This window comes from Puntigrus tetrazona, chromosome 11 (assembly GCF_018831695.1).
Source record: "Puntigrus tetrazona isolate hp1 chromosome 11, ASM1883169v1, whole genome shotgun sequence".
In the NCBI taxonomy this organism is placed as follows: Eukaryota; Metazoa; Chordata; class Actinopteri; order Cypriniformes; family Cyprinidae; genus Puntigrus; species Puntigrus tetrazona.
The window spans coordinates 15,830,835-15,847,232 of NC_056709.1; the positions used below are offsets into that span (position 1 = coordinate 15,830,835).

The following is a 16,398-nucleotide window of genomic DNA, read 5'->3' on the forward strand; positions in this document are numbered from 1 at the left end:
CTGTTTGAAAACAGCTATTTGTATGAGGAATCTGTTTGAAATGGATCTCAGGTGAGAATGTAGCACTGCAAACCATTTTCCTATCTTGCACAATAAACTAAAGCCCAAACTATACATTCCCAAGGTCTATTTCTGAAATCGGCGCATTTCACTGATGTGATATCAAGACAATTTTTTTCCACCTGTGTTGGTGACGGAGCATGTACAAGGGAGTCCACAAGGTAGTGCATGTTATGAAAGCGGCCATTTACATTCGCTGTCGATAGTTCTTTTTTTTTTTTTTTTTTATTTACTCACCCTCATGCCATTCCAAACCTGTGTTTTCTTTCTTATGTTAAACATAAAAGAAGATATTTTGAAGAATTATGGTAATCCAGTAGTTGATTGCCCCCATTGACTTACCCTACTGTGAAAGCCAATGGGGACCAACAACTGTTTGGTTGTTCAAAATATATTAAGTGTTCAACATAAGAAAGAAACTTAAGTTTGGAAAAACATGAGGGTGAGTAAATGATGAAATTGGTGTAAACCATTCCATGAAGCACAAATATATACTGTATTTCTATCTAGCTGTACAGTTGATGTGTATTATGCTTATGACGATTGTTAGGTGCAGTGTAAACACCTGGTGTATGCATAAAAATCAAAGAAATCTCTCATTATGTACTTTTTAGGTTTCACGTTGTACGTTAATTCATCTCATTTACTCATGTCGATCCAAACCCAAAGAACTCGTGAATGATCGTTACATGCTTTTCTACCAGAAAGACTGTGAAGTGTTGGACCGCAGTCAACAGAAATGATAGTTCGATATATTTGGATCCGATCCCAGATTGTTTGAGAGCCACTGAGGGTGATGTGAGTCACATCTGAATGTCTCTTCGGTCTTTAAACGTGTCAATGACAGAAGCTTAAACATATCTGTGATGCAGCCAAACAGCTGTTTGACAGAAGGAGCTGATGGCATCACTTGTGGATTTATTTATGGACTTCCCGAAGAAACTCACAAAGACCAATATGGACCTCTGAGTCTAAAAAACATCAAGCAGACTTGAAAAGTTGACACTTTTTCAGCCCATCAGACAAGAGACTTGGAGGCTTGAGCAGTTCTGACCAGTTTTAAGCAAAGCCGTTGTTCTACTCAAGAGTGCTCATTATTGCACCAGGAGGCCATATTTCTATATATATATTTTTTTTTTACCTTCAAAGCAGAATGCAAGTTTTTATTGTATTAACGCTGCTGCGCTCCGGCACTACAGCCGGCTTCTGTTTCCTTTAACTGAAGGCGTAGATGCTGAATAGTATCCTGGATACTGAACTAACATTGAAACCCTGAGGCAAAAAAAGGCCAGGAATATCAAAAAAGGAAAACAGAGGTCTTGATTTTCTTGTTATAGTTGCCTCTCCTGCACTTCAAAGCCATTGAATGCCTCATTTATCGTTGAATAGGCAAGTACAGACCCTTTGTTCTCAGTTGCGTCCTACTCAGGGAGCATTTCATAGACAAGACCAGGTCACTGCCCTGAGCTTGGCTCTCTCCTCAAAGCAAGTTTGAAAGAGCATTTAATACAGCAAAGATGGCCTGACCTGAGGTGAAGTAGCATTTATTTTGTATTTTGTCCACATTCGTTTTGGATTATTAGCTCATTCTGTTTTACCAGTCGTCAGGAGCCAAGATGAGTTTCTGCTCGAATATCTAAGCTAAGGCAGGATGACTTTAGGATACAAGCTAACAAGGCCAACAGGGTCTACACAGAGCAAATGTTACATCATTTTAGTGTAGAGCAAAGGCTCAGGAGCTCCACTCGCATGTGGCAAAATGAGATGTGTCTGATACAAACTCCGATGTCAGAATTTCATCATTTTGCACTTATCAAAGCTACCCAGAGAGCAGAAAAATGCTAGCGGTTGCTGTTGAATAGCTGCTACTGGAAACTTGTAACCCGAGGCCCATTTACACTTGCGTTTTGATGAGCAACTTGCACAACATGTGACCACGCTAAAGGCCAGTTACAAATGCATCGAAAAAGACCTCCACAGATCATTTCGCATTAGCCAAATATATCAAAGAGCAATGGGACTCTTCTAGGAGTGTGTTTAGGACATCAGACAAGTTAGTTAGTACACCGAGTTAGTTCCCTATGTTCCTCTTCTATGCGTGCTGCGTGGAATCAATAAAGAAGAAAAGCACAGCTAAATGATGCATTAGTGCACAGCTGCTTGTGAAGGCCGAGTACAAATAGCTATAAGAAGCTGTTGGTTTGTTTGTAGTAGGACCGAGGATTGTGTAAGTACCTCTCATTAGAATGCCGCTTGTTTTCCCCTACAAAAAGGCTAATGATTTATTGATGATGTATCCCAATGAGCTCCAGGCTTCTCGTTGCAGATCTCATCACAGGTGAGTCTCTAGCGATAATGGGAAAAGACTGAAGGGCAATGTAGAGACTTCTCTCTTTTAGCAAGAGAGTACTTCAAAGTCATCTGACAGAATTCCCATTCATTTTGGGCTCAAAACTCTAGTTGCATGCATGTTGTTTTACATGAGCAGGTTGAGGGCATCTGCAACCTTAGGTACGTGCGTGGTGTTGTTCCAGTATAACAAGACAAAAATTGCCTTAGTTTCAGTATGCTTAAAACATGTAAAAACACAAACCAAGACATTTTCCCATTTCTTCTGGAATCATACGTTTCTACACACAACGTTGTGGCATCTTGGAAAACACTTGTTAACTATAACAACGACTTTCTCTCAATAAATTTGCTGCTTATTAATAGGGTAGTGAGATAGTTGTTAAGTTTAGGTGTCGGGTCGGATTAGGGATGTAAGGCACTAATAAATGGCTAATATGATAGTAATATGCATGCTAATAAGCAACTAATAGGTGTAACCGTAAAATGAAGTTACCAAAATGTCATATTATTTTCCATTTAAATATTAAATGGGTAAATCTTAAATTGCCTAGGAAAATTGTATGTAAATACGGACTAGTGACAAATGGTGTAGTTACAGTATTTGACCAGCAGGGCTTACTGGTCTGCGCTAACCAGCCAAACTTCGACGAGCCGGGTTAAGCCGAGGAGCCAATATCTTTCTTCTGCCCTTTCCTTAAGTGCATTCACCGTTTCCGCACCAGTCCTTTCTCTGCTTTAACTGCTTGTGCAGGAAGTCCGCTGAAGTGTTCGTTATGTTCAAAGGACTCTGATTATTCCCAAATGAACGCGCACCGCGTTAACTCTCACAAGGCAGCGATAATGACTGTAGCCCAAAACGGCTTTCCTCTGAAATTCAGTCGGCGCTTGACGTTTCAGAGAATGAGTTTGTTCAGTCTCCGGGAGACAAAATCAGAGCGCGCCTCATAAATGCGTCCAATTAAATATATTTTCGGAATTTTCCTCCTCGTCTAACGAGCATTAAAAACGTAACCTTGAAAATTCCGTCAGCATCATAAAGATGTAACGCGCTGCCTCTGGAGAGTGACTGTTAAATAAATCCTTTTGATATCCGCAGCACAGACAGCTACTACCCAGCTATGGCAGCTCGCTGCGTGTCATGTGCGATATGCACACGCAAAACCTTTGTACCGCCATTTCCATCCATTCTTTTGGCGTAGAGCATTGATAATTCGACAGCGCTGGCGCAGTCTGAGACAATTTAAATTACTGCCACCCTGCGCCTGCTTTCAGATTACCCAGAGACGCCTGTTTGTCTTCTGAATCTCCTGTGGGTGTCTTCAAAGGTGCTACTTCGAGACTCGGCGAAGAAACTCCAGCAGAGGATTCAAACTCGTCGGTTTGGTTGGGGAAATAATTAGAAAGTCTAATTTCCGTCATGTTCTGCAGGCGGGCATTTCTGAGTGTAAAATTGCACAAGATCAATAGTTCGTGCAGAGGAGAGGCGTAATAAGCTGTAATTGTTCATCTATTCAGTGCTACAAATACCTCATCCCATTTACAAAGCCCGTTTGCTGAAGTGCACCAGCTAAAGGTCACAGGAGGAAACCAATTTTTTTTTTTTTTGGATGGTTTGCACAGAGTGGTAAAACGCTGCGGCTATCATGAAAATCTCAATTAGAGACATTCCTCACTTTAATACTCTACGTAGCCGTAAATATTGCCGTATTTTATGCTTTTAAATGCTTGAGAGTTTAATTTTCTTGGAGTAGTATAACCGTTAGCTTTATGTTTTTCCTGTTTTCGCGGCATTTCCTTTTTTATAGGCTTAAACGGCTTTATGATTTCGCAATGAAAATATAATATTAGTCAAAACTTTAATAAATCTCGTCCAATGCCTGTAATTTACAACAACTGAGCTGTAAAAGTAAGTATTACCCTTTTCAGCTGATTTACTGGGAAACCCCTTACATAATTCAGCACTGCCTGCTTTGATCATAACCCTGCTGTATGGGGTGTGAATGTAACTGAAAGTCACGTCTCCAGATCACATTTCTTCACTCAAGTTCATGCGGAAGTCGGGTTTCCGAACGTACTGTTCTTTTATCGTTAAATAAATTGGTTGAGGGTCAATTTTTGTCGGTGATCATCAAGCCAAAAGAGAATTTTTTTCCCCCTTAAGTCCTCTGATCTTAGGCTATACTCCTATTGTAGAAAATGGGTCATTAAAAGTTAAGGATACCAAATTTTTAGCGGAAAAGACAACCAGAAATGCATTTAAATGGCTTTCTTCCTTGAACATGAAATATGTTCTTGCAGAGTGTCAAAGCTGCTGTACGGTAAGAGGAAATGGTGACCGTGGACTGTCAAACTCCAAAAATCCAACATTAAAATAGCCTTATTCATGTAATTCCATGCCTTCTGGAGCCATTCAATAACTGTGTATGAGAAACAGGTATGTATTTTTGTAATATTTTATAGACCTGTTATGCTATTGTTGTTGTAAATTATGATTGTGCCTTTTTTTGTAACTTTTTCATTCTTTTTGAATTCCATATCAGCTCAGTAATTAGCATATGCATACGGACTTTGTCATTATTATAAATGCTCTTAAGGAGTATTTTAAATTTGCCAATTCTTTTGCATATTAAACCTAAGCTAAAAACTTAACAACAAAATATACATAATGACTCAAGCAGTGTGTGTGATTTCAATTTTTTTCTTGTTTATGTGAGGAACAGGTCATTAAAATTAGAAAGTTTATCATTGCAAATAATTTCTCAGATTATGGCCTGTTCCTCACACAAAGCTATTATTTAACTTCACAAGACTTCGAAAATCATGTAAGAATTAGATGGACATACTTTTATGGTGATTTTTATTCTTTTTGGAGTCTGACTGTGTGAACTTTCTTGGAAATAACTCCACAGAAGAGTGAAAGTCATACGAGTTTTGGATGAAGTGAGGGTGAGTAAAAAAAAGTTTCTTTTTGAATTCCTTTAATCTGTCTCTAATAGTTTAAATGTGGCGTGATGGTTTGATGTTGAACGGTCTCCTGCTAAAGCATTCCCTTTTAAATGTTTCGCGACAGCTTGAGAACAGGGGCTAGCCTATTTCCACACAGAGTGAAGTTCTTCTGAAGAACCCTGTTTATTCTGATTGCGGAATAGTTCGGAAAAGAAACTGGCTCAGATCTGATTTTGTACTCCACGCTGCGGCGACAGATCCACACCTGTCTCTGCCTTTCCTCTCAGAAATGAGAGATGGGGACAGAAGGAGAGAGAAAGGAAAAAAAAGAAAAGAAAAGAAAATCGCGCTTCTTCAGTCCCCCTAGTTCTAACCACAGCAGCGTTTCTGTGTTCACTGTATTTGATCAGAAAGATCTCCCAACTTCTTACTAGTGGGAAAAAAACTTGGCAGGAGAGATGTTTACCTGCATGCTCTCCTGGGCTCAGAGCAAACAGTTTATCCCTCCTGAAATCACAGCAAAACCAGCACCTTCTTCCACACACCGGGATCTGTCAGCTTCATCGTCTTCCTCTCTGACAACTGTATATTTTATAGTCAGACCTTGGCTTGACATCTGCTTCTATATACTAAGGTTCCTTATTTTAATGTTGCGAGTTTCTCCATGCGTTCATTCCACCTACGACTTATACTTCTAAATATTCATCATATACTGTACTTTGATATCTGCCTCCAGGCGGACAGTTTCAGACCTTGCTGAGGCTGTTAAGATTTCGTCAGATACTTCTGAATGATTATTATTAATTATTGTGGTTATATCTCCATATTCATTATAATGTATTATATAGTAATATAGTATCCATAATCATTAGAGTAATATTTTATTAACATATAGCTATATACATATATGTATAAATATGTATATAAGTATACATATATGTATATGTATACATATATGTATATATTGTGACGAGTCGGCTGCCCCTCCTCTTTATTGTCACCATCACCCCGTCCTTTATTCGCCGCCCTTCACCAGGCTCCCGACGGGAGTGGGTGTGTTCGAGAGGAGGGGCGGGTATTGTTCAGGTCTGGCGGCGTGTGACGAGGCACACCTGAAGTGAGTTAGCCTCGTTACCGTCGCCGTTAAATACCGAACGCGCCTCTCCTCGGGAGATGCATGCACGCTGGTGTCCTCGTGGGTCCAGGAAGGGTGCGTGATGGACCTCACCCCGCCGTCTGAGAAGTGCGTCGTGGGACCCCCGTAGTCCAGGCTGTGAGCACACAGCTCATCCCACTCTGCCGCCCGGAGCAAAGAAGCGACGGAGACGCCGCGGAAGAAGCCGCCGCCCCTCGCGCCCCGGACCAGAAAAAGGGGAGCGCGTGCACCGCCGGACTCCGCCCCCTTACCTGGACCCTTCCCCTGGAACACGGCCTAAACCTGCACGTTACCGGGAGCACGACGAGGACACCAGATCCCCTTTTATTTGGACACTTTCCCTTGGACACTTTATTTTGTATATTATTATTTTGTTAATAAAGAAAAGCCTCTCCGAGGCCTGACCTTACGCCCACTGTGTCTGTCGTTGGCTCCTCCCGTCACAATATGTATGTATGTATGTGTGTGTGTATATATATATATATATATATATATATATATATATATATATATATATATATATACGTGGACAAAATTGTTGGTACCCTTTGGTCAATGAAAGAAAAACTCACAATGGTCACAGAAATAACTTTAATCTGACAAAAGTAATAATAAATAAAATTCTATAAATGTTAACCAATGAAAGTCAGACATTGTTTTTCAACCATGCTTCAACAGAATTATTAAAAAAAAAAACTCATGAAACAGACCTGGACAAAAATGATGGTACCCCTAACTTAATATTTTGTTGCGCAACCTTTTTGAGGCAATCACTGCAATCAAACGCTTCCTGTAACTGTCAATGAGACTTCTGCACCTCTCAGCAGGTATTTATACTCCTCATGAGCAAACTGCTCCAGTTGTGTCCGGTTTAGGGTGCCTTTTCCAGACTGCATGTTTCAGCTCCTTCCAAAGATGCTCAATAGGATTGAGGTCAGGGCTCATAGAAGGCCATTTACAATAGTCCAATAGTGTTTTGGGTCATTGTCCTGTTGCAAGACCCATGACCTGCGACTGAGACCAAGCTTTCTGACACTGGCTAGTACATTTCTCTCTAGAATTCCTTGATAGTCTTGAGATTTCATTGTACCCTGCACAGATTCAAGACACCCTGTGCCAGACGCAGCAAAGCAGCCCCAGAACATAACAGAGCCTCCTCCATGTTTCACAGTAGGGACAGTGTTCTTTTCTTGATATGCTTCATTTTTCGTCTGTGAACATACAGCTGATGTGCCTTGGCAAAAACTTGATTTTGGTCTCATCTGTCCACAGGACATTCTCCCAGAAGCTTTGTGGCTTGTCAACATGTAGTTTGGCATATTCCAGTCTTGCTTTTTTATGATTCGTTTTCAACAATGGTGTCCTCCTTGGTCGTCTCCCATGTAGTCCACTTTGGCTCAAACAACGACGGATGGTGCGATCTGACACTGATGTTCCTTGAGCATGAAGTTCACCTTGAATCTCTTTAGAAGTCTTTCTAGGCTCTTTTGTTACCATTCGGATTATCCGTCTCTTAGAGACGGATGCGGCCACGTCCAGGGAGGTTGGCTACAGTCCCATGGATCTTAAACTTCTGAATAATATGTGCAACTGTAGTCACAGGAACATCTAGTTGCTTGGAGATGGTCTTATAGCCTTTACCTTTAACATGCTTGTCTATAATTTTCTTTCTGATCTCTTGAGACAACTCTTTCCTTTGCTTCCTCTGGTCCATGTCGAGTGTGGTACACACCATATCACCAAACAACACAGTGATTACCTGGAGCCATATATATAGGCCCAATGGCTGATTACAAGGTTGTAGACACCTGTGATGCTAATTAGTGGACACACCTTGAATTAACATGTCCCTTTGGTCACATTATTTTCAGTGTTTTCTAGGGTACCATCATTTTTGTCCATGCCTGTTTTTGTGAGTTTATTTTTTTAAATAATTCTGTTGAAGCATGGTTGAAAAACAATGTCTGACTTTCATTGGTTAACATTTATAGAATTTTTATTTATTATTACTTTTGTCAGATAACAGTTATTTCTGTGACCATTGTGACTTTTTCTTTCATTGACCAAAGGGTACCAACAATTTTGTCCACGTCTGTATATATATATTTGGTCTGTTTATCATATCAATGTAAAGTTCCCATTATGGATTCTTATTATTATTATTATTATTGTTTTAAATGTATCTCTGTAAATAATTAAAAAAATGTAATTTAATATATACCATAAAATTCTAATTTTTATATTTAAATAGACATTAATTTAACATATATCTTTAGTTCTTTGATATACCATTTTTGCCTGGTGGATAATGGATGTATTTAATCAAACAATAACACATATTTATAGTTTCCTTAAAAAATCTCTGTAATATTGATTTGGTACTTATTTCATTTTTTATTATTGTTTTCTCTGGAAACAGGATTCTTTGATGAATAGAAAGGTACTTGCATGGGCATTTACTTGCAAGAGAAATAGTTTGTAACATTTTACATCACTTTGATCCATGCGTTCTTAAAAAATAAAAAAATATGCCGACCCCAAACTTTGGATTAGAAGTGTATTTTAATCATAGAGATCTAACAGCTTGCGTAGCGACGTTATAAGAACATAACCATTTTATAATTTGCTTCTTTTTCATTTTCGTAAAATCCAGACCAAAATGATGCACCTGAGAATGTTCCTAATGTAAATGCGAAACAAAATCTAGAAAACCGTTTTCTAAGCACCTGCGTGTGTATCTTAATGAGACCCACGTCGGTGGTTTTCCTGCAGAAGCAGCGTGCTAGTTATAGAAACTTAATAGCTTACCACGTGAACCACAGAGAGCTGGATATTTTGTAAAGAAATAGCGCCGAGCAAATCTCTCTCATCTCCTTTTTAATTTCAAATCTTTCCTCTCAAGCTGCGGACGGAAATACTTCAATCACTCCTGTAGTATATAATGATGTAACACCCGAGCTGCTTACATGAGCGAAAACTGGATCAGCACACGTTTATCGAAATCCACATCATTACACAACCTAAACACCACCCCGAAACAGCATCACGTATTCTCTTTATAGTGCTGCGGGTGAGTTCTGCTTATTTCACATGCAACACTGGCTTACAATAACTGTTTGCTATTTAGAAAACATGCGAGGGTAATTAATCTCTACAACATGCCGATAGTGTGCGATGCAAATGTCCTCCCTTCTCACCCCACTCGATGAATGCCATTAATGTATTGAAATGAATACGCAGTAATTGCTGACCGGTGCCTCGCGGACTCCACCAAAGCCTCCTAATTGCCTAAAGACACTGTGGACGGGCCCGTCAGAAACTCAGGGCTAAGCACTATAGTTTGGGACGGTCTATAATTGGGTCCTGGTTAACAGAGATCGCTGGTACTGTATGTTGCAAATCTCAAGGACTCGTATGAATCAGCACTGTGCTTATGTGTGTGTGTTTGCATAGAGATTTCCGCAGCTGTCAATAAGGCTGGATGGCTGAAAACGTCTCCCCCCCCCGCTTGCGGGACCCCTGTTGTGTGCGTGCGAGCGATCAATCTTCACCCAGCACGTGAGCGACGGAGCCTTTGGTGTTTGTGTGTATGTGTTTACTCCTTGTGTTTTGAAGCGCCCGATCAATCCTCCTCCGCCTCCGACTGTAACCTGTGAATTCAGACCATTAACTCCCCGGCAAATAATAATATAGTCATGCATCAGTGACGTGTTTTTTAGTCTTGACGTGCAGGTTTTGCTTTTACTTTTGAAGCTTGTGGTGCATCTGTGGTGTTCAAGAACATCAATTTTCTTGGGTCAAGTTTCAGGCCAAAACCACAAGGAATTATGTTGAGAAATTATATTTTTCTTAATGGAATAGTTCACTCAAAATTGAAAAATGTTGTCAACCTCAGGCCATCCAAGATGCAGACTTATTATTTTTTTTGTTTATTTGTTTTTTAATCCAATCAGATTTGGAGAAATTTAGCATTACTTGCTCACCAGTGGATGCTTTGCAGTGAATGGGTGCCGTCACAACGAGAGTCTGATAAAAGCATGACCATGAATCGTGCGATACACAATACGTGAATCATTACACCCCTAAACTGCACTTATTTACTATATATTTATTAGCTATTTTCACTTCTGACGGCACCCATTCGCTGCAGAGGGACTAGTGGTGAGCAAATTATTAATTTCTTTAGTTCTTTAATTTCTTTAAGTGAAAATGTTTACATGCATATACATTTATATTCTTATATTTAATGTTATATATAAATAGTGTCTGTTTTTATAGATGCATAATAAATATACACAGCACACATACATTACGTAAACGAAAAATTTTATTATAGATTAATTGTTTGACAGCACAAATATGTGTGTGTGTGTGTGTGTGTGTGTGTGTATTAAATGTTACCACAAAACATTTTTGTGATGTGATGAGAATTATCATTGAAAATATCTATAATAAACAATAGATATAACAACAAAACAGTAGTTTTTTTCAAAGCACTTACATTTTTTTTTTTTAAAGATTCAATCATATTCAGTATAAATGTGTTACTTAAGTGAAAAAGGTGCTGTTTTATTCATGTTGCTAAAAAACAACCCAATGTAGGTGCCAGGAGAAGTACGTTCATACGAGGAAGGGGTTTTCTCGTGTCAAGGAGGGAGTCGTAAAATGAATGTGGGATGATTCGAGAAAAGACAGATCTGAACGATGGTTTGCCCGCAAAGCCCATTTATTTCTCTGAGGGTGGAGTAATGGCCCGGTGGAGTGTCCTACTTCTTGGCAGAAGATAAGTGTTTGTGGGGTGGCGGAAGGGGCTCACTTATTGGATGACTGGGCTGAGGGTCGGCCGCTGCGTTCGGTCGGCCCTGAGGTGGTGTGGGGGACTCCTGAGGGACAGCTTTTCAGGGCTTTCTTCGCTTTAGCCTTTTGCTTTCTGGTGGCTCTCAGCACCGCCTCCTTTAGGTAGGCCTCCTCTAGCTGATAAAGCATCTCCTTCACTGCCATCACCTGGAAAGGAAAGGTTCACCCACGCAATTATTTGTGTAGCTTTATGGAGACATTCTGAAGAATATAGCTGCTTCTTTTATTGCAACAAAGGCATACGGCCTTAGAAAAATAAATCATCCAAAGCATACAAAACAGCTTCTAAAGATGAAATTTGAGTTGCTTTTCCCTTTGTTATAGCTCTCAAATAGCATTTAAATATATTTGATTAGAAGACAATTTAAAACCGACAGCATCCACCATCATTAACATTGCATCTTGACATTCATATTTGACTATTTTATTCTTATTATTTTTCGATTAATTTAGTTTAGAGAAAGAAAGACTTTCTTTAATACTTAACATAAATAGTTTCTTATATGGTGCAAAAAGTACTTATTTTAATTAGCACATGAAATGCAATACAACATACAATATTAAATAAATTTAAATTACATTTTTTAATTCTTTGATTTTAAAGCTATTTGAATCTCATCAGATCTTTAAAAGCCTTAAAATGTTAAATAATATGAATAAAAGCAGTTCATTGTTACCAAAAAATCAGCCCGGACATTATCCATTAAGTTTATAATCTTAAATTCATGTTGAAAACAGTTAATTACAGACATTGTGTCCTATTTTTTACTGAAATTTGTTCAGGTTATGGGACAGTTTTTACAGCGTAATGAAAACATGCAAAGATCAATTTTCTCAAATTTGTCATCCATCGAAATTTAAAATAACATGAGAGAAATTCATACTGGTGTTGACATAAACAAACACACAGCATTAGAAGACCGGGACGTATCGCATTTATCAAAGTTTTGCATTTGAGAAGTTTGCAGATCAGCACCGAAGCACATTTCTGAGACCCCGTCAGATCCCCCTCCTTAGAGACTTAATTACCTCAAAAAGAAAGAAAAGTGGCTCCCCTTTTGCCCTCTTATTTCTGAGGAGATGGCCGGGCGTGGGAATTTATTGTGTATGCTCTCGGAGAATGGGAAGGAGGGGGAGTGAAATATGAAAGTGAATGCGGGATGAAGAAAATCTGCGAGTTAGGAGATGGAAAAGAAAGGCAAGGTTGAGGGAGTGAGAGAGTGTCTGTAGTTCAGAAAGACGCAGTTATGGGTAGGTGGTGAGTCCTGTTTGCTTATGAATTCAGTCCAAGTGTGTTTGTTTGGAAGCTCTTTTTTTTCGTTTTCTCCTCTGGGAACCGGTCTGAAAGCTCCACAGCAGTGGGCCGAACAGTCATTCCGCGTTCAAAAGCATTCTCTATTCCCTCTCAGTTGCTTTTTCACCCCAATAATCTTCCATTTTTTATCTTTCCTTCTCGCCACCCACTCGCAAACACACAGACTCGGCTCTACCCCAACAACAATTAGCTCTTCATTACTGCTCGTATCCGTGTGTGTGTTTGTGCAGGGCACGGCTCTTTGCTTCTGCTATCGCTCAGGCATTCAGCAGCGATCCACGAGCTGTCAAAACGCCCATCAAACCTGTCAGCGCCCATCATTCTGTCCCTCCAAAAAAAAAGGCCTCCTCGTCAGAGAGGAAACAGAGCTTTGATCAAAGAGCCCATCCGCTGCTTCAAAAATTTGGTAAAGCTCATTACGCAGTCAGACTGTCAGTCCGGCTGGCCTTTACTGGCCTTTTAACAGTTTACATAGTTAGACGCTTATTCACTAGATAGAGTTTGAGGGGTCCTAATCTCAGCCCCTGGGAGGCCCGAGTCGAAACTGTTTGAGTATGTGAACAGAAAAATAACATTTCATTAATTTTTATTATAGCTGTGGGGAAAAACATGTCGTTATGGCTAAAATGATATCTCAGTCAGACCCTTCTGCATTCCTGCTGCAGTCATGACAATCAGTGCACTTTTTCCTGTATACGATAATCAATAATCGTTGTTTATGCCGTGAAAGGTCTACGTGCATTTGTGATGAAGTTCAAAGATGCATCTTAATAAAATACTTTGTCAGTCATGAGAAATGAGAAATCAAATTTGCATTGATATTTTAACATATAAGAGGTTTTTTTTGCATTCGTTGTTCAGGTGACGAAAAGGTTTTTCTAAATAAACAAATACCATTTACAATGGTGTCTTAACCTAACATTAACGCATCACGCAAGTGCTTAAGATGTCTTCATTAAATACAAAGCAAGCTCCAAAAACAGCTCATTTGGTTACCTAATGATCTAGATAGATATGATCTAAATAGAGCAAGACATCAACAAATATTAGTTACATCTTATTTGTTTTAATCAAGATATCTTAAATTGTGTTCAGAGCACAAACAAAGCTTTCACGGGGTTTGAAACGACACCGGGGCAAGCGATTAATGACCAAATTTTTAATTATTTTCTTGGTTCTTGTATGTTGTTTACACATCTGTTATTTTTCGTATAATTTATTTTGAGCTGTAAATGTGTTTATATGCCTTTATTATAAAAAAATCTAAAAATCAGACGAAACATAGTCATTCCGGGACTTAACAGGATTTCAGCTTTGCCGGGTTGAACTAGAAAGTTTATTTCGAAGCACTAGCGTTTAGCTTGTGGCTGACTCACAGCAGCTGCTCTCCTCTTTTTCCGTCGTTTCATTTTGCGAATATATGACGGTTGCGTAAAATTTTTTTTGTCATGTTAATCTGATAACAACACAAGCACCTGGACTGTGATATAATATTGGTGTGCATCCACCTATAACTGGTGTGTTTAACCCTCCCTCTGTAGTACAGACGAAAGCAAAGGGACCCGCCCGGGGTTGCCAAGTTTTCACAGCAATGCCCGCCTAACTGCTTCTCAAAACTATCCCAATCGCATTTAGTTTTTTTGGCAGGGTTCCCCTGATAAAAGACGTATTCTGGGGTTAAAACGTCATGTTTTTGGAGTCGCTTCACCAGCAAACATGAAAAACATCCCGCGGAAATAGCATTAAAGTAGACTTGGCAACACTGGAGCCACTCTCAAACGATCCAGACAAAAGAGACATCAAGTGTAAACGGTAATGTGTCTCCTTTGTCCACTTGTGATCGGATCGACAAAAAGGCATGTTAATACCAGGTGTAAACAGGGCCTCGGAGTAAATCAACAAGCACCAAAGCGCAGCCTTAATGTAGGAACTATTACTCATATCTGTTCTCCCACCCGCGGGAGGAGTCAGAAATAGATGGGATGGTGGCTGGCAAAGAATGAAACAAGCGTAGAGCATGTAGCTTATACTCATAAATGTGAAGATACCCATTTGCTGGGGCAGGGATGAGTGCACTTATACTACTGTGGGGGAAAAACAGGCCAAACGCGGCATCTAATGACTCTCTGAAAAAACGAAGAGCCAAATCAATACATGTACGGCCACGATACGTGAACTCCAGAACTCTTCACAATGTGTCCGTTAATGCCCCTTTGATTTATGTAGAACAAATTAGGGTTGGAAATGAAATCTACTGCTGGTGGGTTTCTGAGAAGGACGTGCCGCCGAGCTTCATAAATTAACTACACAGTAATATGAAGGAAATGAAGGGCTGGGAAGCACTTGAGCTGCATATGTAGTTTAATGTCTGCCTGGTTTTTTTTTAGCCTTTTTTATGCCTTTATGTAAAGCAGTTTATTTTTTCAGTTTTTCATCACGCATTTATTTAGGATTAATATTACTGTGTGCTACAGTATGTGTTAGGTTATTGTTTGCTAAACGAGACCTTAAGCTTAGCATTTCAAATCAGTTATTCGCAAATTTATTTTTTTGTCATTTATGTTTTGGCCACTGTATGATACCTTTGGTAATTTTATCTTCTAAGGGCAGATGGATCACATTTTGAGATTAACAGAAGGAATCTATGTCCAGACTGTATGTATGTGTGCTGACAAATCAGTCTGTATTTGGTATTTGATAACAGAAGTCTCCCTTGGGCTCGGATCCTTGTTGGCATGTTTTGGCTGCTGTTAATCTTTTGGCCTGGTCTTCCCAGAAACCCTTGGGTGAAGATTAATCCAGTGACTTCATTTCAAAAAGATGGTCCACAATGTTTAGTTCAAGATTAGACGCACTGCTAAATTGGGAGAATGAAGCAGAAGACCACATGCTCCACAGAACAGAAGATAAAACGCCTCCAGACCTGGGCCTCTAAGTGATGCTTTTGGTTCCTGTTTGAAATTCTCGTTTGTTCCATAAAGCAAAGGAAAAAATGTTTGAACGGGGTTGGGGTAGTGTATAAAATATATGTAATATATAGTGTTATTTGGAAATAAATAAATATATATAACCATAAAAAGTTAATAAATACATTATATTTTAAATTTTTATTTTAAGAATATTTTTTATCACACACACAAAAAAGAAATCATTAGAATATTAAATAACAATCATGATCCATGTGGATATTTCGAACATTTTCTACCCTAAATATATTTAAAAATTAACAATTTTCATTAGTAATATGCATTGCTAAGAGCTTAATTTGGACAGATTTAAAGCGATTTTTTGCACCCTCGGATTACAGATTTTTAAATAGTTGTATCTCGGTCCAAATCTTGTCCTATCCCAACAAACCATACATCAACGGAAAGCTCATTTATTTAGCTCTATGATTGGTTTGTGTAGTGGTTATTAAGATTGTCATATCCATTAACACACTAATTCATTCTAACAGATTATAATGAATGTTTGTATTGAGTGCTCTGCACTAAAATCCAGTGATTTTTGGCTGCTGCAGTAATGATTTGAGCCGTGAATGATGTTGTGATGACTTTAAGTGTGTGGAAATATGGCTTGTTGCTTTTACGGAACACTATCTTTCATCTCGCAGAGAAAACACCCAAATGCAACCTTCTTCCAAACCAGCTGTCTTCCCAAAGGTTGTGCCCTTGAGCAATTACATGGTGATGAACTCCACGCCTGTGCCAGA

At 39.2% G+C, this 16,398-nt stretch overlaps 1 protein-coding gene across 1 annotated transcript in view; it reads right to left on the reverse strand.

The window, feature by feature from the left end:
- Window positions 1-11,326: 11,326 nt before the first annotated feature.
- LOC122353772 (spermatogenesis-associated protein 16-like) overlaps window positions 11,327-16,398 on the reverse strand; it is a 107,430-nt gene continuing 102,358 nt past the window's right edge. Inside the window, exon 12 of the mRNA XM_043251651.1 lies at window positions 11,327-11,518. Coding sequence (XP_043107586.1) covers window positions 11,327-11,518 — 192 coding nt within the window. The remainder of the gene's footprint in view (window positions 11,519-16,398) is intronic.